Source organism: Dipteris shenzhenensis, chromosome 19 (genome assembly GCF_047967505.1).
Source record: "Dipteris shenzhenensis isolate YYH24624 ecotype China chromosome 19, Dip_SZ_1.0, whole genome shotgun sequence".
Taxonomy (NCBI): domain Eukaryota; kingdom Viridiplantae; phylum Streptophyta; class Polypodiopsida; order Gleicheniales; family Dipteridaceae; genus Dipteris; species Dipteris shenzhenensis.
This window is the reverse complement of record NC_141614.1, coordinates 10778659-10799969: the sequence shown is the minus strand read 5'-3', so window position 1 is coordinate 10799969 and position 21311 is coordinate 10778659. Positions and strand designations below refer to the sequence as shown.

The 21311-nt window shown below is 42.0% G+C and overlaps 1 protein-coding gene across 1 annotated transcript; it reads left to right on the top strand.

Moving 5' to 3' along the window:
* The first annotated feature begins 13742 nt into the window (after nt 1-13742).
* Nucleotides 13743-20019, top strand: LOC147890062 (ubiquitin-conjugating enzyme 15-like). The gene is made up of 5 exons (XM_087390653.1): nt 13743-14020; nt 14098-14200; nt 14292-14355; nt 16073-16161; nt 19795-20019. Exons 1-5 carry the CDS (start codon nt 13896-13898, stop codon nt 19888-19890), a joined length of 477 nt encoding a protein of 158 aa, XP_087246779.1. The 5' UTR covers nt 13743-13895; the 3' UTR covers nt 19891-20019.
* Nucleotides 20020-21311: the final 1292 nt, after the last annotated feature.

Sequence of the window (21311 nt, the reverse complement as noted above, 5' to 3'; positions counted from 1 at the left end):
AAGAGAACAATTCTTGGAGACAGAAAACAAAGCAAGAGAATTCAAAACATTGAGGAGTTGAAAGCTGGCACTGGAGGATGTAAGCGTAGAGTACAAAAAGCAAGGTAAGAGCACATCTTGTTTAGCCATTGTAATTGTATATGTGTGTCTTTCTTGCAAGAAAATATTTGATATTGCAGAGTACTTATTGCAAGGTAATTTTGATACCTGAGAAAGAAAATGTTGATCCTAATCTAATTCTTATCAAACAAATGAAGGGTTTAGTATCCACTATTTTTGCAAAGAACATGATCGAGGGAAAAAAGTTTAAGAAGGTAAAACGTGAAGTTGTTGAACACTTTGTATCGGAAAGTAGAGCTGATGTTACTAAAATTCAAGAGGCTCTTGATGTGAGTGGAGTGAGCAAAAAAGGCTATGCTTCAATTTTTAAAGGCTATGCTACTAAAATTCAAGAGGCTCTTGATGTGAGTGGAGTGAGAAGAAAAGGCTCTGCTTCAATTTTTAAAGTTGTCTCATCTACATTAAAAGATCAATGGATAAAATGTGTGCTGTTACCAACAGTAGCACAAGTGTGAAAGGAATGAGGTCTTCTCAAACAAGAAATTGATAAGTTCATTAGACAGCGCTTTCATATCAAAAGTGTATATTAAAGTGAAAAGGGAAGCACTACATATAATGCTTGCTATAATAGTTTTAAACTGTGTTGTGAAGCTAGATGAGTGTGAAATTGTCAAGGATCTTGATTGCATAATGCCAAATAAAATTTGAGTCCTAAAGAATGTATCTAAAGTAAATAGAAGGACTCAAAAAGCAATTCTCACCAAGAGATTCCTCCTCCCTTAATGGTCTTTCTAAAGGTTTTTCTTCATCACTTGTACAAACACACATAATAATTGGTTTGCCCTTCTTTGAATATTTGCACATACACGCAATATGGTCGTTTTTCTTATAATGTACTCTAAAATTGCATTTTTAGGCAAAATTTTTTTGTCTGTGGAGAAACATATTTCTGGAAAGAAAATCAACCCTCAACACACATTGGATGAAGCATATGCATGGGATCAGGTGCAAGAATAGTAGGTTTTTCCCATAAATGTGATATAGGGTCTTTTTTTGCTAAGATGCTCTCAAATCGCATTTTAAAGAAAAAATCCTGGCCTTAAACAAGGACTAGACTCCAAAGAAAACATGAGGTCCACAAAAATTCACATAATTTTGGGATGAAAATGGACTTGGATCATGCAAACGATGAAGCAAATGAATAGGATCTGGTGCAGTATTCGCCCATAAACTCGATATCAATGTTTTTCTTTCAACAATGCACAGGAATTGAGTTTTCAAGCAAACACATGGAGAGGTAGATCAAGAAAACACTATGGCCCACAACTATAGCAGCTTCCAAACCAAGATTATGGCATATATAAATACCTGGATTTTTTCTCTCCATGGCTACTTCTTGACTTGCCTATAGCTCTTGCATAGGTGTAGGTAGGCGGGGATGATTGTGGGAGAAAAGCCAAGACTACAGTGTTGTCTAAATGCAGATGATGATGTGGTGTTGGAGAAAAGTGAAGATAAGAGGAGGTGAAGAAGATCAATTCTATTGGAGGGATGGAGAAAAGTGAAGATAAGAGGAGATGGCATAGATATCTATGCAAGTCACATCACTATTATCAGCCACACATGCCAAAAACGATCTTCTAGGTACGTGTGAATTAAGTATGTAATCATTGCTTACAAATATTTCAAGACCAAGCCGCCACTAAGTAGAGTTAACCTCCCCTTTTCATCTCCACCTAGAGTTTCATCTGCTTCCCTAACTGTCTTGTGCTATCCAACCCCATCGGCTCCATCACACAGACCCACTGCAGCTCTAGCTCCATTTTGAACCATCACCTAGACCTATCTATCATCAAAAGACACATTCTAGGTAAGATATCTATCACCCATCAAGCTCATATTATCTTCATACCTATGAGGGAGTCTTTGTATTCTGCTTGTTGTTAAGGTAAAATGGTCTTTCTCTAAGTTTGTTCTCAAAGACACTATATCATGTATTTTTGTTAAGCACAACTTGTCATTATATCTATGTCCAAATCGCATTTTTGTGCAAATTCAAGAGCCTTATACATTGGACTCAATATTCTATTTCTTTGGTATGTTTGGATTTATGTTTAGGAAAAGAGAACGATAGAGTATGGCAAGAACAAAAGAGACAGCTAGGAAGAAAGGTAAGGAACCTGGCATTGCAGGGGCTGCCATAGCTACATCAAGATCACAATCCTCAAAGAAGGGAAAGCCTATGCATATGATAGCAAGGAATAGGAGGAAAAGAGTCAACCAAGGTAGATCTGTGCTGATGGGGAGCTCAGGAAGGCCTAGAAAGACATAGGGTATGCGATACCCATGGCACCATTCTAGAGGCTTGTGAGGGTAATATGCAACAAATGGGGCTTGGACTTTAGGTGGGAAAGGACTTCATTTCTTACTCTCCAAGAAGCTACTAATGACTGGCTCATAGAGTTTTTCCAAGACACAATGCTAGTAGCAGCACCATGCACACAGGGTGACTATAATGAGAAAATATATCTAGACACTTATAAGGGTCAGGCGGAGATATGACAAGATCCTTAATGTAGAGGATTGGAATGGTCTTAGAATGAAAAATATACTGCTTATACCTCCATACAAGAAACTTAAAGTAGATGCAGTAAAGATACAAGAGGTCACTCACTCACATGACACCAGAGGCAAGGTTGCATATGAAGACTTCATAAGGGAGCAAGTTAAAGTAACACTATCTACCTTGGAATCCTAGACATTACTGAGGGAGTTGCAAATTCAGCAGAAGCTTCTACAACTTGGACCAAGGATTAGAATATGTATACATATTGTGAATGGTGATATGAGCTGGGATTTGATAGAGAATCGCATAAGTGCTTTAGCACAAAAAGAAAAGCATATGACTTGCACAATCATGCTTGCAACTAAGTATATCTTCCAAGGCAAATTGTGTTTATGTCTTTGTAGCATTCACTTTTTCATAGGCTAAGTGAAGTGGTTTTTTGTAGTTTCTTAGAAAGTTAGATCCACCAGAGCATTCAACACACTGTACATATAGTTGATTCGGCTATTTCATTCAAGCTAAAGGATAACAAGATGTCAACATAAAGCATTTCCAAGTGGTTCTGTTTTTGCAATCTTGATGTGGTTGATATGCTTATCCTCCCATATTGTTCAAAGTATGTTCCTTGACCTTTTCCACTAATACCCTCTATTGACAAACTCTTGGTATGTTCAAACTCTATTGACACTCTATTGTATAATCCCCTCATGCTTGTTGTTTTTCTTGTAGCAATCACTAGAGTTTGGTGCATATAGACATATGACAAAAGATATATTATACCTTCAACTCCTTAAAAGGCACCCACCAGGATTTAGAATTGTAAGTCAGTCTTCCACATGTTTTTGCTACAAAACACGTTTTCTATTTTTTCTCTTGAAAAATCGGCCTTATTGCCTTTACATGCAAAAGTATTCATTTTACATTTTGTTGCTTAATTTAATTCAATAGTATGCATTCCCCCAACTTTAATTTTGCTAGTATGCATTCCCACAACCTTCATTCCCATTGCAGCTGCTTGAAAAGACTAATGGATGCACTCAACCTCCGTGATCCAAATTTAAAGATGTTAACCAATGCCATTGCAATTATAATAATCATAGTCACTTTATCTATATCTCTCTCTCTTTTTGGCACTCATCTTAGTCCAAGATACATCTTAACATTCTATTTTGATAAAACAGACACCACAATAGCAAGATCCTTTCTCTTGTGGATGGAGGACTCTAATAAGTGCAAAATATATGATTTTGACACATACTGTGCAAAGAGACAGCCTGAATGTAAGCACCTTTGTTGCATACTATTTAAGAAGTTACAAATTTAATGCATTGGTACAAAGAAGATTGAATACTTTGTTTTTTATTGTAGATGAAAGAGGATAGTTTTGGCTGAATATGTAAATAACTTCAAAGGGAAGACAAATTTGAAGCTTCTAGAGGTCTCTTCCCTTGCTCCAGCACCAAAGCAAATATTATATACAGGAGAGGGAACAAAAGGCCTTAAAGATCTCTGGGTTGAACAAGAGGTTGAGAAGGCAAACAAAATGTCCCTGTTGCTAGTAATCTAGAAGACATTCTAGAATGTGTTGGTGTTGGTGGGGTTGATGAATTCCTTGAAGAATTCTCAAAGGATGTGGAAGGAGAAGCAGTAGCTAATCCTTTCTAGGCAGAGCTACCAAAAAAGCCCGATCCCATGCATGAGGAGGTAGACATCAAAGCAGCATGAGCCCAAGCCCATGCATGAGGAGGCAGTGTGATTGCAATAGGTCTCAAGCCCACAGAGGAGTCAAGGCATCAAGAAGATGTACAGCAACAACTGCCTGACCAGCATGTGGAAGAAGCTAAAGACAACTCTTCTCAACACCGCAAAAGTCGAGAGAGATTCTGAGCAATAGTAGAAATACGCATGATACTTGTACTCATTTTGTATTAATACATCACATGTCAACTTTTTTTTTTTGATTGCAAGTAATACCTAGAGTCAATAGCATTAAATTATCTCAATTGTTCTATCTACAATGTCCTTGCATTGAATTTTGGTTTCAATCCTTTGCAGTATCTGCAAAAATAAATCTTTAGCAATACCATAACTTTAGAAGTGATAGATGAATGTACATGCAAATGTAAAGAGAATAGATTTAGGAGGAACATAGGGTGGAAACCAACCTACTTTCCTGTTGTTCAAAATGAATGAAAATGCTTTGCAAATGTTGTTCTTAGTCTCCAGAATAATGTCACTACGTAACTGAGAGAGAGTGCAGCATTGTCCCAGTGGGATGGATGTTAGAAGCATGTCATTCTCAATAACATTTATTTTAGTTATTGGACCCGAAGAACTCTCATCTTGGTCCATTGCCACAAATTTTTTGCCTATCATCCTACTACATTTATAGTAAAAAGAGAAGATAGAGTTTTGCGAGTTACTCTTGTACTTAATGTTGATGGAGTTATGAGCAACCTCACAATATACATTGTTGGCCACCATTTTATCCCAACCATTATCCAAAAATTTGGAATTGGAATTTCATATCCTTTTCTTGTAAAAGTCAACATTGACTCACAAACTTTAACTAGATAATCCTGAAAAAGTACTATAAGTGGCCTGAAAACATTGATTTTGACTATTATGGTAGCAATATTTGGTTTTAGGGAATGCTGTACTTTTGAAAATTGTTTGGCTCTGTATGATTTTTATGATGCTGCCGTTAGGGATTGGCTAGCCTATTGTATTCCACGCCAGGAGACCTTGCTTTTCTAATACATTGTGTGAGTGAGTTGTCCAACAATTGATAAAAGTGATCATAAAGAAATATATTCGATTCAGCTAGCTTTGCTGATTTTCTACCTTTGTACTGTAGCTCCCCAATAGCACCATGTAAAGCATCAAAGAATCCCAATATGCGCTCCATTGGTTGCCACTATTTGTATGATGAGGAATATATGTCTGAACCAAAACAAAGATACTATCTATCACGGAAAACAAAAGTTGTCAATGTTTCAACTATTTCATTATACAAGTACACTTAGAATTGGATCTATGGTGTGGAAAATAAGTAGGATAATCTCGCAATACAAGTTCTCGAATGTAGACATGTATTCAAACCTCTCTTAGACAACCACTATGATGGTTCTTGGAGTTATATATTAGTGCACCAAGGAAAATGTATTTTCTTGTGCAACCAAGGAAAATGCAATTGACAATATGGCCCTTAAGGGGTCCCCTTTAGGGGCAAGGGCCATATTGACATGCCATATCTGTCGATATTGTATAGTGCATGTTGATATGGCCCTTGCCCCTAGAGGGGACCCCTCAAGGGCTCTATCGTCGAGGCCAAAGACTGTGCATATTGCCAAGACTCAGATTACGGCCCCCCCAACAAGACAAGAGTACTCTACTGTGAAAATCCTAAGTCCTTCATCAATGTCTAGGGAGAATCCATAGAGCACAACCATATAGAGGCCAAAGGTGTGTATGCCATCCAAGCTGGTGACATGCAAATGTGGGGGGAATCGATTGAGGGGATGATGAGATTCCACAAGAGCCAGCATTTCCAGTCCTAAAGAGTGCAATGAAATCACCTAATATGAGAATGCAGACAAGATTAGGATCATGTTGCCTCGAGGGGTGATAGTAGTAATAGGCATGGTGAAAATGAGTGGGTGTGTAGTGGAGCGGGTGAGCAATGGAGTGGATGAGCAGTGGAGCACAGATGAGCAGGGGAGCAGATGAGTTATGAGAGTTGGAGGAGGAAGCATGCAGCAAAGTAGAGCAGGGGCGAAAGAGAGCTAGAGGAGGGTGCATGGAGCAAAGTAGTAGAGCAAGGGTGGATGAGAGCAATGTAGCTAAATACCAAATGCCAAATGCCACGGACCTTACATATTGCAAAGTTTGAGCCATCGTGGTGATGACTCGAGGCCTGGTGTTCCATGCAAATAATCATGACTACCGCCTTAATTAATCAAATCCTAGGAGGGTGCCATCCAAATAATCATGAGCCATTTTTAAGCAAAGTAGTGGCTAAGATTCCACTAGGCTAGCAGTTACTAGCCACCGCAGTGGCCTGTAGTTACTCACCTACTAGTTACCACCACCAAGCTTGTACGATTAGTAGAGTGTAGTTAATTACCAGTCATTGGGCTTGCATGCTTCGTAGAGTGCATTTAATTACCACAATTAATTACCAAGATGGTGGCATCTGCTTCATGATTACTAGCCATGTCATAATTAATTTCCACTATCGTCGATGGTGAGGTGGCATCTAGGGTGGCACCTAAGATTCTACCGAACTGGCAGCAATTAATTACCAGCCACACCACAACGTCTAGCAATTAATATGGTTCATGATTAAATTTGTACGACACCCTCCTTGGATTTTGATTAATTAAGGTGATGGTTTAAAATGTCTCAAGATTATTTGGATGGCACACCGGACCTCCCAGTGAAAAGGGAGAAGAAGAAGATGATACGCGATGGTTTGAACTTTGATTAATATAAGGTCTGTGGCATTTGCCATTTGGCTACTGGGCAGTAATTACCACAAATGGAAATCATGAAGCCTAATCACCTCTAATCACTCATTACCATGCACTCTACTGAGCATGCAAGCCCAGTGAGACTAGTAATTAACAGCACTCTACTAATCATGCATACAAGCTCGGTGGTGGTGATAACTGGGAGGTGAGTATTTGATGGCCACTTCAATCGTTGGTAATTGACCAGTGGAATCTTGGCCACCACCACAAACATGGTTAGACACCACCATCAGTGGAAGATGGCCATAACAATTATCATAGACACAAATCATGAGGCCTAATGACTTCTAATCAATCATCACCATGCAAGGTAGTACAGTCACCTTGAATTAATCAAAATTTGGGCCAACCACCGCAGTGGCTCTTCCCACCTAGTCAATCCCTTTGCCACGCAAAAAAGAGTGGCTGAAGAACAGCAAGACCCCCCACCAATGTCTATATCAGGTAATGCTCAAAGCAATCTTGTACCTGTCTCAGCTAAAAACTTACAAGGCCATGTGTTCAGTTCTATGAGGGTGAACCATCCTTCATGAGCGTTGAGGACATCTAAGCCTTGGGTACCCAGGTTCTGGCCATCAAGTCTTGATGGGCACAGGAATGATTAAATGGACTTCGAGGAGAACACCTTACCACATCCAACGCCCCTCATCCAAATCTATACACAACTTGGGGAGGAGCCCTAGAAGGTACTCCCTTCCCCATGGCCCCATCTCACGAGTCGATGTCTAACATAAATGTACCTATGCCAAGGCACATACCGTTGAGGCTAGTTGCTCCGAGCCCACCACACATGCCCGCTATAGGGCCTTACGAGGCCCGGACTAGCAAACCTAATTCCTATTCAGCTAGCAAACTTCTAGAATCCACCCCAAGGGCCGCCGCCCAGCAATGGGAGTTGGCGGGACCACGCCATCCCCTCAAGCACCTCCGCCTCCACCACAAATAGTACTCATCACAGATGAGGCAATGAGGATCCTAGTGCAAGCACTAGGAAGGAGGGCCGCACCACAAGTGGTCATGGGAAGAGACACTAATGCTTCACGAAGCCATCTGGTCACGATCTTGAAGCTTATCACTGATTTTTTAGGAGAAGGTTTCCTATCTCCCACATTGAAAGGTTCGAGCAGATCTATGAGATCTTTCGAGATATTAGTGACCTAGATAAAGTAAGGTAGGCCAATGGTATAGGGCCCTAGGAGGTCAGGAAAAGATCAATTAAGAAGTCCTTTATAGTGGGATTCATTCCCACTAGACTGAATTGGAGTCCGACCAACCAGTTGTATGAGGTTAAGTAAAAGGAGCACGAAACCCTACAAGAATACATTGTAAAGATTACGCACCTAAATTCCCACTGTGAACCGCATAAAAGGATGAGCGATGAATGGCTTTTGTCTTGATTCCTAATTGGATTAAGGGATGCCAAGTAGCATGATCATCTGTTTACCCTAAATCCCACATCCTTCAAATTGTGCAGGAAGAACGTCGTGCTCCTGGATGACAATAAAGAACAACCAAAATAATCACTTGTTGCTCCTTCTATAGTCTCTCATACTGGCAGGACAATTGGCACTAAGGATGCCCTTGAAGTGGCTAAGGAATGAACATAGACGAGGTAGCCATGGATCTACTAAATCAAGTGGCTCAATGGCTCAAAAGGGTGGGCTAGGTAGAGAAGGCCCTAGCAATCCACACTGATTTCCAAGGCAAGACAATGTGTGATGTGGAATATGCACAGCCCATGCATGGGCAACCACCCTACAAATGAATGACCTTGCCTACTACCAAGGTCGGCGCTTTACTATGCTCATTATGCCACATGGGGAAACCATGAGACTTCACGTGTGATGTGGAATATGCAAGGGAAATCACCCTATGAATGAATGTCCTTGCCTACGAGCAAGGCTAGCACTATACTATGCTCATTGTGCTAGATGGGAAAACCATGAGACTTTGTAGTGTAGCTACCCCAAGTGCAATCAAGCTACAGGCACAACCAGCTGGATACATGCAGACAGGGATTACATTACTACCAATTCATGATAGATATGATTCAACGAGCATTCAATCTCCCTACCATCTCCCAATCATTTTCTAAGTTGTGAACCATGGAGAAGAGGTTGGCCATAATGGTCAAGGACAACACAAAGGCGCATAAGGGTGGCATCCCTATCAACCTCATCCAAAACACGACACTGGCCAAAGCAGTTGGGCTGTAACCTTGCTTGTTCAAATCCAGCTCACAGAGCATCACATTGTGGTGATGTCCAACTTCTTGGCCCACCTCCACAAACCTGAAGAGATGAACTGGGCGGACTTCTTCTACCAAGAAATTATCAGCATCTGCACACGTGGCGAGAAAGTCGGCAACCCAATGTTCCTAATGCCCATCATCCATCACTTATCCAATGACCCTATTCTAGAAGGTTATGGTGATGTGGTAAGGGAAGTCAATTTTCTCACAGCTCCCTCCATAAAATCTACGCTAACAAGGCCCTTGCCTAAACAAAGAAGAGAAGAGCAGAGCCAATAGGCCCAGGAGGAAGCAGTTGCTAAGAGGCAGCAAGACAAAGAAGTCGTGAGGAAACTACAAGAAGAGGTAGAGGCACAACAACTCAGGGAAGAAGAACCAGCAAAGAAACAATGCCAAGACCTTCTCTAGCAACAATAGGAATTGGAATGACTCTGGGTAGAGGAAACAAAAAAGAAAGCAATTGACAGTGCTGAACGCCTTTGACACAAGCCAGATCAGCTGAAGCGGCCCTTCGGCCAAGTGGAAGAGATAATCGAGTGGACCCAGGAGCCACATGATCCCAACCTACCTTGATAGCCAACAGCTAGCTCAGGCCAAGAGACTTTTCAACCCCTATTTAGACCCAATCTCTATCAGCATGGAATTTGGCACTTCTAGTTCCTACACTTCTGCGGCGAGGTATCAAAATTTATTGACCGAAGACACCTAGCTCGGGTACAAAGAGATGGCCTTCATGGAGTCCATCACTACCTTAACAGTTGCCACACGGAACATTCTTCAAAAGCGACAAGAAATTTTTATGGGACATAATATGGTGCTATTTCAGACCAACAACAAACTCCAACAAATAGAAGCGGCTCTCCAAAATGAAAAAGCAGAGCACTAAGTAGTGGAGGCCAGTAGACTCTAGGCCATAGAGAGCAACAAGAAGCTAGAGTAGGAGCTGCAACAAACCCAAGAGGGCCTGACCATAGATCCGTCGCTGTAGAAATGATACCCTCTAGATGGACTACAAGGACGTACATCGATAAGAGACTCTAGATCAAGAGCAATATGCCTGCATCCAAGAAGAGAAAAGGGCCTTGGAACTTCAAGTGCAGCAATAGGTTGCACTCATTGACCAGCTGCATGCAATGATCCAACAACGCCAAAATCAAATCCATTCTTAAAAGATCCCCATTACACATTAGTCACCGCTGGACTACACAATATAAATGCTTGCAGAATTAGTAGAATCCGTCAACATGTAGCACACATTCGTGATAGTTGCCTATGCACCTAATAGTGTTGTAAGACAACAGAAAATTGAAGATAAGTACCTAGGGATATTTGTAGCAATTCAAAGAGCTAGAGAAAAAGTGTTTAGGCTGAAGCAAATAGAGCTTGAGATATTGGCCATGGCACTACATTGAATGTAAGTTTTTCCTTTAGAGAATAATGATGCATTTAAGCAAGTAATCTACAATCCTAGATGAAGATCCATAGAGTAGTTCAACGTAGAGTAGGCCAGTGGACAAAAAAGCCCAAGAAAAGAAGTCCCAAGCTTCACCAAACTAAGAGTAGAGAAATAAGAGCAGACAACTAAGACCAAAGAAGAAATACTAGGATGCTCTTTACTAGAGTAACGAATGAATATTCGACAAAAAGACAATAACATGCAGCATTGTAGATGAGCCGATTGAAAAGGCGAGCAAGCATGATTTAATGATACCCCTAATCTTAAATTTTTACATTTTCTCATGTAATTGATAAACCCCCTCTTGCATGTATACAAATTTCAATCTTAAAATTTAGACACCCCTCCATAAATCTTTACATATAAATTACAATGATTTGCTATTTTATAAATCCCCTCTTGCATGTAAACAGCATGTCCCCCTCTTAAAAAAATTACCCCTCCGTGCATTAACGTGTTGTTTTTTGAGTGACCCACCCAGGGCAGTACATGAAGGAAGCGTGATGGAAGAATAAGTTGGAGGAAGAGCTAGAAGCAACACAAACGTCTCTGTTGTGGCCATCCATATAGATAGACAAAGAATGTTGGCCCAAAAGTCTTACCCAAAATAAAATGATTTCCACTTTAAACCCCACTTCCCCTCACCATACCCTTACTCTTACCTTACGCCAAAATCATTAAATCCCACTTGGCCCCTAACATTGTGTCCATTATTTAACACCTTACACATTCCCCATAGAAAGTGAAAAAACCCACCTGCATGCTTAGAGGGATTCCCCACCACGATGGTTAGTAGCACTAGGTTAGCCCTACTAGTAGCAATATTGTAGTGCCTAATAGGGGTTTGCAAGGCTATAGGTGCACTTAATGTGGCATTTTCTTGCTAGCCTAGCCTTGGGATGCTAGAAGGGAAGACGGTAGTATCATAAGTGATCTTGCAGAACTTAAGAGAAATTGTCCCTTTCAATCATAAGTGTCGAAGAAACGTCGGCAACAGATTTGAGCAATACGTGGAGATGCTTTTGCCTTTAGCTAGACTCATCAGCCTCTTGCTAGGTCCCTAGCGGGGGGGCCTAGCTTTCTAGAAGCTTCATCGTCCTACTTAGACTTTTAGGATCCCAAAAAATTGTGTTTGCCTTTTGAAGGCCACCCATTGAGTGGGTAGTTGAAACATTTTTCTCGTGAACAAGGCTGAGTGGAGGTTGAACACGCGCCATCTAAGGTTGGGTTTACAGTACCCCCAGTCATCCTCCAAAAGGTGTTGAGATGGGTTGCTGTCCTCGTTGGCCCAATAGGAAGGACACGAGCCTGATCCTGACACAAAAGATTTGTCTACCTGGTCTATGAAGGCCGCCCCCACTCCATAGCCAACCCTCCGATTGCTACAAGATTGGCCCATTCCATCTCCTCCAACCACTACCAAGTTGGTGACATAAATTAACAGCCTAATAACCAGTGGGTGGTGTGAACCACCACACCTAGCGGCAATCCTCCAATTCTATTTTCTCCTCCATAGGTGGGCAGGTGGTCTGAACCCACTCGAACACAAACTATTTCCTCTATCCACTACACTAATCAAAACACTGACGTAATGAAATGGCAACACCCTCCATAGAATGTGACCACTAGGTTGTGTGAACGAGAGCCATCCTCCAAAAGAGTTTCTTTGGCCATGGCCGAGCAGGTGGTGTGAACCTTGCCTTAGTGCTAGGCATGAATAACTAATATTTTAGAAGAGGACACTGTGACAGCCCAGTGGTAGGGCTGCTTGCCTACCAGGGGGTGGCCCACATTGGACCCAAATAGTACTTGATCGTCGAGTTCCAAAAGAGTTTCATAGGCGGGTGGGCCTTATTGCTAGGTATGAATTAACAAGGTGAAGCAGTCAATGAGCTAAAGGCTAAGCATGGCCACTACCATACGTGGTTGCAATTGACAAGTTGGAGGGTGAGCATGGCGACTGGCTATGACCCCTCTGGTTTGCCTGTGGTTAGGCTTCGATCGTGGGGCTAGGTTAAGTTAGATAAGTTAGATAGATTGAAAGCTTAAGCTAGCGATATATTATGTATATGCTTGATTAAGCTCTGATTGATGGAAAATTTCAAGCTCTAGATAAAATTGGTTTTCAGTCATGCCATTTTTCTATGTGAAAATAGAAAAATGTTGGTGCTGGTACGATGCTCAATTGAGCTATGGATCAAAAGTTATGGATTTAAAAAATAAAGTATAAGGTGCATTGGGCACTTGGTGTTAGCAAATTGCATACATGCAAGAGAATAAAAAAGGTGAAAAAGAAGTCAGTGGAAAGGGTGTGTAGGAAGACTCTAGGAGATAATGAAGTTAAAGGAGGAAGGGAGAGGGAGAGAGAGAGAGAGAGAGAGAGAGAGAGAGAGAAATAGCAAGTGGAGAGTTGGACCAATGATAAAATTCTGAAATTCCACAAAACGAAAAATCCTAATTTCGCTTCTTATAGAATGGGCCTTCACTTAGGGCGGGTTCAGACTAGAGGCTCTTGGACACCGTGCAAAAAAAACATGAAGGGATGTTATATTTGTTGGACCCATCAGCGTAGCGGGCCGGGACGCTCAGAGAAAATTTTCTTGTCCGGGGTAGGAAGGCTGCTCACACGCTGAAAGATTTAACATGCGAAGTATGTTTATTGGGTAACGAATCTGCACCATCGGGCTCACAGCCATTCCCTCAACCACTTAGCCAATAAACGTTGGTTGTAATTAAGAGCGATAAGAATTTGCGTCGGGTGGTTCTGGTGTGAACCACCACACCGGCAGACATGCCGGGTACAGGAGGCCTCTAGTGTGAACCGCGCGTGAGGCCAAGCCAAGGGGAGGCCAATAATAATTTAGAAATAGAGAATATTCTCAACTTTTCTCTTCATCTTCTTCATCTTCATCATCATCTTCATCTTCATTTAACAACAAGTAAGACCATCGCCATAGCCAAGCTCCATCGCCATCGCCATAGCCATAGCTCACATCCAAGCTCTGTTTGCTCGCCATTGCTTCCCCTCTCATGGGCTCCCCTGCTCCCCAGAACCTCGGCAGAGTCGCCATCAAACGCCTCCAGAAAGAGCTCGTAGAATGGCAAACCAGTCCTCCCTCCGGTTTTAAGCTCAATCCCACCGATGATTTGCAAAGGTTAGCTTCCTTCCTCCACCTTTCATCAGCCCTCTACCCCCTCCGGATTTTGAACCTCCGGAACTTTTCCCTCGTAGATGGACCATCGAATTCACCGGGGCTGCTGGTACCTTTTACGAGGGCGAACGTTACCAGCTTCTAATCGAGTTTCCGGAGAAGTATCCTATGGATTCTCCGCAAGTAAGCACCACTTCTGTTTCTTTTGTGGATGCTCTCTTCTTGCTTAGCTATCGTTAAGTTCTTTTGGATAATAAACGTTTCTTATGTACAGGTGGTTTTCGCTGGTTCTCCGCCTTTGCATCCACACATTTACAGCAACGGTCACATCTGCCTTGGTAGAGTTCTCCTTCTTCCAAGCCCCCCCAGACTTTTGACTTAGTTATCGCTAGAAACATACTAATCACTTGTTTGTGGCATACTCCCGATGGCCAATGACGCTATAAGTCATGTGTGCATGCAATGTGGCATTTCCAATCGCCCAGAGATTGACAGAGGTTGCACAGGCTGAACATTTACTTGTGACACAGGACATGGCCAATATCTGGCAGCGTGGGCCAGATAGGGTGCTACTGGATACACCGTACAGGTTGCAGAGTTTCCCTCAGGCTGTAACTGCAGTTGCCACTTGCGTTGCGTTTTCTGTTGGACGTGCATGCAGGCAGAGAGAGAGAGAGCTCTTAATGTCCATGACGGATGCCAGGACTTTTGATTACTTTTTTCAGCTTTCAACTAGTTGACTGGTAGACATCAGGAAACTTTATGCGAAAATAACTTCTTGACTGTGACTACAATCGTTTGAGAAGAGGAGGAAGAAAAGAAACCTTTTACTTTACAGGACATGGCACTCCACAATGGAACCTGAGGCAAGGGTTGATACACTTTTGCCTTGTACCGTCCATGGATCTTTTGGAACTAAAGACAGAAATATACAACTGGAGCGCCATGTCCACAGAGAGAGAGAGAGAGAGAGAGAGAGAGAGAGAGAGAAAGAGAGAGAGAGAGAGAAGTAGAATTTATTTTCATCCTCGGGGGGCCAAAAATGACCCATGGGACCTAATCTTCAGTACAAAAATCTCCTTCGATGTGGAGGGGTCAAGAATTTTCAAGTTCTTGACGGTACGAAAAAAGACGGGTGACAAAAGATCCCAATGTTGCCGGCGGGGCAATGGTGAGAACTGATGAGAGCTGAGTGGTGTCTACCAGTATCTGTTGGTAGTAGTCCTTGATATGTGTATATTTGGGGCATTGTAGGGCTACATGTGCCTCTGTCTCGACTGTCTGTGAATCACAGAATCTGCAAACTCTGGCATGTCGTGGCAAATTCAGCCAAGCTCCTTTCTCTATTGCCAAGGGGTGTGATCGTGTGCGGAATCTGGCAATATTCCTGCGATAGAGAAGAGGGATGGGAGTGCTGATGTATGGCTGAGCAGAGGCATCTGATGTCATGAATGATGACCAGCATAGGGGGGAGAGAGAGAGAGAGAGAGAGAGAGAGAGAGAATATTTTCTAGCACTTCCTTACAGAGTTTGGTAATTTCTGCTATCATCATGTACTGCTTTTGTCCTCCTTATGTTTGTGTGCTGTGAAAAAGCATGGAGGTGTCTCTCTCTTTATTTCGATGTAGTGTGCCAGCAATAAAGGCTCTGTTGTTAACCGAGAAGCTGCCAATCAACTCATTCAAAGTGTGAAGTTATGCATCTAGGATCTGCTGATTTTGTGCCCAAAAAAATCCAAGAGTTTCTATCTATGGCAAGGACCTCTTTCAAAGGCTTTTTTAAAGAATTTGCTGGCAAATTCTTAAAAAGATGCTGGCATTGCTAGAGTACTTTGTCATTTCTCATGTGTGTGAAATTTCCTTATTTCAGCCTTATGGTGTATTGCTTCCTTGTTAGGTCTTTGCTGAACTTAGTTGCATTGCCTTTCAACTGCTGCTTGTGTTTCTGCACTTCAATCTTTCTTAGGCATATCTGAATTTGACTGTGCAGAGAGAGAGAGAGAGAGAGAGAGAGAGAGAGAGAGAGAGAGACTGAACAATCATTACCCACTGGCAGATATTTTATATGAATCCTGGTCTCCTGCAATGACGGTCAACTCTGTATGTATCAGCATCCTTTCCATGTTGTCAAGTGCACCAGCAAAGGTAACATTTACAGTTTTAAATCCTACAACCATTCAGCTAACTATCTGCTGTTAAAAGGTGCTCCCTCCAGGTCTTTAATCCTAAAAGGGATGCTACGTGTGAGTGAGTTGAAAAAGCCCCAAAACATCCAGACTTTCCTTGGTTAAATTTTTGGTAGATTGTAGAGGTATGCTCATGTTGATTTCTTTAAATGTTCGAGTAGGTTTCATGTGCTAAATTTTTAACAGATAAAACCTACTGTATGCTATGTTGTAAGTTTTATCAGTACGAAGACTTTGTATAAATGGATGCTCAGTATGTGTGGGTGTGTGGATTTGTATGTGAGAGCATATTTTTATACTATGGTCTCAACACCCACTGTTGGGCGTTGATGACGTCAGTGGGGATGTCATAGCTAGTCCCTGCTATGCATGATGGAGTTCATGGTTTTCAACCTTGTGAGTGACTATCATGAGATTGAAACTGCCCTATGTTGTGTTTTTAGAGGATGAGTTTGGGAATGTTCCTGGATTCATCTAGGTAGATGAAATTTTCATACTATGCATTTTCTAATTTAATTCTTCCAAGAGGTCTAGACTCCAGATATGCTTATCTGTGGGGGATATACGTTTGAGGTTGGATGTCCTTGCTTTTTGGTCCACCCTTTAGATGATGCATCGATGGCCTAAAGTATTTGGGTGGATTCATATGTAGCAAATTGGAGGCTTTTATCGTAAGAAGAAGATGTTGAGGCTTGCTTTCTATCTTACAAAGGTCTATCTTAAGTGGTGCATTGCCCTGTCAGCTAGATTGTCTAAAGATTTTTGCTCAGAAATGCTTGTTGGGGAGAGCCTAAAACGAAATTGTAGTCTTCACAAGCAATTGTAGCTTAAATGAAGAGAATGTGGACTACTTTTTGATTAGCCTTTGTCACGGCTGCCTTTCACCTCTCCAGTGCTGACATAATTCAAGTACAAAGATCTTTGTATAAATGGATGCTCAAGTGTGTGATATGTATGTGTGAGAGCATAGGGCGTTGTGACATGTCGTAGTAGCTAGTCCCTGCTATGCATGATGAAGTTTATCGTTTTCAACCTTATGGTTGATTGTCATGAGATTGAAACTGCACACTGTGTTGCTTTTTGATGTTAGAGGTCAACATCTCCTGATGTCACCTAGAGAGAGGGCCTTGCTTGTGGGTGCGCCCACCCAGTGAGTGAGGGTAGCGTACAGAGTGAGGGCCTGTGTTGTGGGTGTGCCCGTCCCCCTGTGAGGGTAGTCTAGGGCTGTGTGTAGGAGGGGCAGCCGGCTATGGAGGAGCCTAGGGAGTTGTCTCTCAGATTTGCAGGTCGGCGGGAGGGCAGAGGGCACAGCCCCTCATATAGGCTGGAGCAGCTCCTTGGAGGGCTAGGGGCAGTCGACCCTAGGGCCCTGCCTGTTGGCTGGCAGGCCCAGGCTTTGGGGCCTTGTGCAGCCCTATATAGGGGGCTGTAGAGTCAGCCCCTTGGGCTGAGGGTTGGCCCACATTGGCAGGCTGGTCGGTCCTGCCCCTTGTGCTGACTAGGAGGCTGGGGGGCTATATATAGCCCCCCCCCCCCCCCCCCCCCCTTTGTTTTGAGCAGTTCATTCCAGTGTCTGGTGGAGGACGGTTGAGCTCTCGAGCAGCCTGTGTTTGCAGAGGCTTTCCCCCAGTTGTAGTGGGGTTTTCTCCAGAGATCACTTGCAGTTCTGTTGTGCCTTTCTCTCCTCTCTCTCCTTCTTAGTTTGGTGTGTGTGAGGCTCTCTCTCTCTCTCTCTCTCTCTCTCTCTCTCTCTGTCTCTCTCTCTCTCTCTCTCCCGTTCAATTATGCTGCATTTCACCTTTGAGAGAGTGAGTTTGTGCATGTTCTTGGATTCATCTAGATATATGTAGGAAGAATGAGTTGCCTTTCCTGGAGACTGCTCAGGGGAATGGAAAAAGAAACATTGGAGCATCATCCCTGCTTTTTACTTTGATTCAAAGCAGTAGGTCTATATATTTCAGAAGCTTCAGGATATCCGAAAACTGCTAAGGGGTATGGAAAAAGAAACACGGGAATAACATACCTTTTGTTTCTGTTTTCTTTGAAAGCAGTTGATAGGGTCAATATATTTCAGGAAGCTTGAAACCTTGTGCAGAAATAGATAAGAATACAGTACTGTGTATCTAGTGAAGGCTCAAGGGCCATTAAGTCTTAGCTCTTGCACTTTTGCTGTTTTCAGAAGCCTGAGTTTACCTGAATTGCACTTGAACCTCTACCTGATTGATGACTTCTTTACCTCTTAGGCATATCTCACTTGGGATACAAGGTCTATGGTGATGTTTCTTGAAGGTTTAACCAGTGGCTTTGGTAGTATTTCTGGGGAGTGGATTTTTAAACATAGTTTTTTCCATACGTTACCATACACATACGTCATACGAGTATGGAAGTATGATTGGAATATGGTCAGCCAAATTTACCCAGAAAACATTTGGGAAAATATACATTGTACACACATTGACATAGAGCTATAAAACTTTCAACTTGAAACTTCAAATTTCAAACTTGTATTAATATTAAAGTCATGAATCATGATTCATGAAAGTTCAAAGAGTCCAGCCTCCAAAGACCAGAGTCATCTGGAATTTGGATTTTGATACATAGTGTCAATGATAGATTAATACTACACCAAACATCATGATCAAAGGTGGTAGGTAGCAGAGACTTGGAAGTAGGTAATACACCAAAACATCAAAGGCAAAACATCATATAAGAAAAGGCTGCCACAGCCCGAAAATAAAGCTGAAAATTGAAATGCATCACAATTCAGAACCGATGAGGCTCAAGCCTCAAGCTGCATCCTCATTCTCTTGCTTATCCTCATCCTCATCCTCATTTGCATCAGTGCCATCCTCCTCCTCCTTGAGACCATCCTTGAGGCCAACCACAGCCAAAGTCGGCCAACAGTGTATGGAGTACGGATTAGCAGCGTACGGATTAGAATAGTGCTAAAAAATGTGTTTTCTAAGGTTTTGGCCAGGCACAAAATCGATCCCCCCCCCAACACAAAAACAAAAACAAAAACAAAAACCAAAAAAAAAAACTCGTACGGAATATAGTACGTATGGATGGAGTACGGAAAAATTACCCGTGCACGTACGGACCTAACTATGTTTTCAAATTATTGCTTGCTTCCAGAGGGGGAATTTTGGTTAGCTTCCTTCTTGAAAACTTTTAACCTTAGAAGTGCAGTGCAAACAGATCCAACAGTCAAGAGTCCTTTTCCAGCTTAGTTGGGCCACACACCCGTCATTATGGAGTTAAGCGTTGTGTCTTACTACCATCTTCAGAATCTACTAGGGGGAGGAAACCCACATCACGTTTTTCAAAACATCAGGGAGATTTAAGTTGCGCTGTAAGTAAAGCTTCTTATTGTTGTCAATTTGGTTCTTCCATAATAGGTAACTTTAGTGAGTTCTGCAATGATGGGTAACGAGATAACCTAATCTAGGCGTTTACCTGGCACAGTGTCATACATTTGCAATGTTTATTGTCTCTATGATATAGTGAATTCTGGTGGTGTAGACATTTGAAGATGATTTTTCTTCTTGGAATCTATATGCATCATTTTTACACTTCTGTATTTCATGGACAGGAAAGACCTGCAGATGATGATCGATATGTGAAAAATTGCCGCAAGGGCAAATCACCCAAACTTACGTCTTGGGAGTTCCATGATGACAAGGCCTAATAGAGCCTCACTGTGTGACCATGCTAGACACATGAACAGGTGAAACATCCTTCCAAATTTATCTGGCTTCGTAAGTATTCCTGGAAGTTGTCAATAGCAGCTTCTACGAAGTATTTTAAGTCACAAATTTTGTGCTTGTAATATTATAAGTCAAAATACTATGAGCACATCTCATCTTCTCAGATGACAAATTTCAGCTCTGGAAATCTACAGCTAAGCTCCATGGAGTGGATAGTTTTAAGAAAAGAAAGGGGACTGGGGTGTGTCAGCATGAGATATCAGGGGTGTAAGGGATTTTGATGTGCTTCCTGGAAGTTGTGTAGCTAGCAGTAACACCAGAACACAGTTGTATGAAGAAACAGTGACAGTTGTGCTAGAAGCCCAAGTCCTCATTTAGAGTACACAGTTTTGAATACCATGCTATTGTTAATGGAGAACTCGAGAAATCAGTACTTGAGTGAACATGGTATGGAATACTCTGCCCTCTGCCCTGTTTGATGTATTAGCTGTTCATTTTGTTTGCTCATCTGGTTTTTTTTGGCTCACCTCATTTTGTTTGCTTTGTACATCATGATTCTGTGTTTTTTTGTTCTGTTTTTGGTTTCTTGTGTCAAAGGTAAAGATCTGATTTGATCTCCATTTCTATATGCTTCTAATCCTACCAGGAACATATGAGCATAGCCAAGGTAGCTTCGCTTGTTTATGTTTTGCATCAATTGGATTTAGAAAGGCATACTCTTGTATTTTGTATGCTCTATGAGAAGACATGAAAGGACATGCTTCTGTCTAGTTGCGATTGTGAGGCTTTAAATCTAGTCTCAAGGATTGGTCACAAAGATTCTTCAAATCGCCCTCTCTCTAACCGTTAGGATGAGGCAAGAGAGAGAGAGAGAGAGAGAGTCTGATGCTAAGCAGTTGATGCCCTTAAGCCAAGCCTGCGATTCACGCGTACTGCCATAGGTTGAGGGGTGAGGAAAATATTATGCCGAGCTCATGGCAATGGTGCAGTCAGTCTTTACATGTGGACTTTAGAACAGCAAAAATCTGAATTTGTACGATTGGATATGTTCTAGTCTTACAAAGGTATATATAGTCTTTACATTTGCATTGTCAACGCTTTTGAGGGAGAGAGGGTTGGCAGGTGGGAGGGATGCTGTCTTTGATGCTAGGTAAACATGTTCTTATGACAAGCCCACGGTTATCGCGTGCACTGTCATGGCCTAAGGTGAGTAAAACATTAAGTCGAGCTCATCGCAAGCTAAAGGTGGAGTCTTTACATTTGCAGTATCAAGCCTTTTTGATAGGAATATACATTTCATTTTTGTGCCATTGGGACTTTGTAGATGTTATACTAGCAACTTTTACTAGATGCTTATTTTTCAACCTTTAAGCTCGCGCACGCAGTCAGCATACATGCGTGC

Coding starts and splice junctions, on each gene's coding strand:
- LOC147890062 (XM_087390653.1), top strand. CDS start 13,896: ATGGGCTCCCCTGCTCCCCAGAACCTCGGCAGAGTCGCCATCAAACGC. Junction 14,201..14,291: donor ATCCTATGGATTCTCCGCAA/GTAAGCACCACT, acceptor TCTTATGTACAG/GTGGTTTTCGCTGGTTCTCC. Junction 16,162..19,794: donor TGTCAAGTGCACCAGCAAAG/GTAACATTTACA, acceptor TTTCATGGACAG/GAAAGACCTGCAGATGATGA.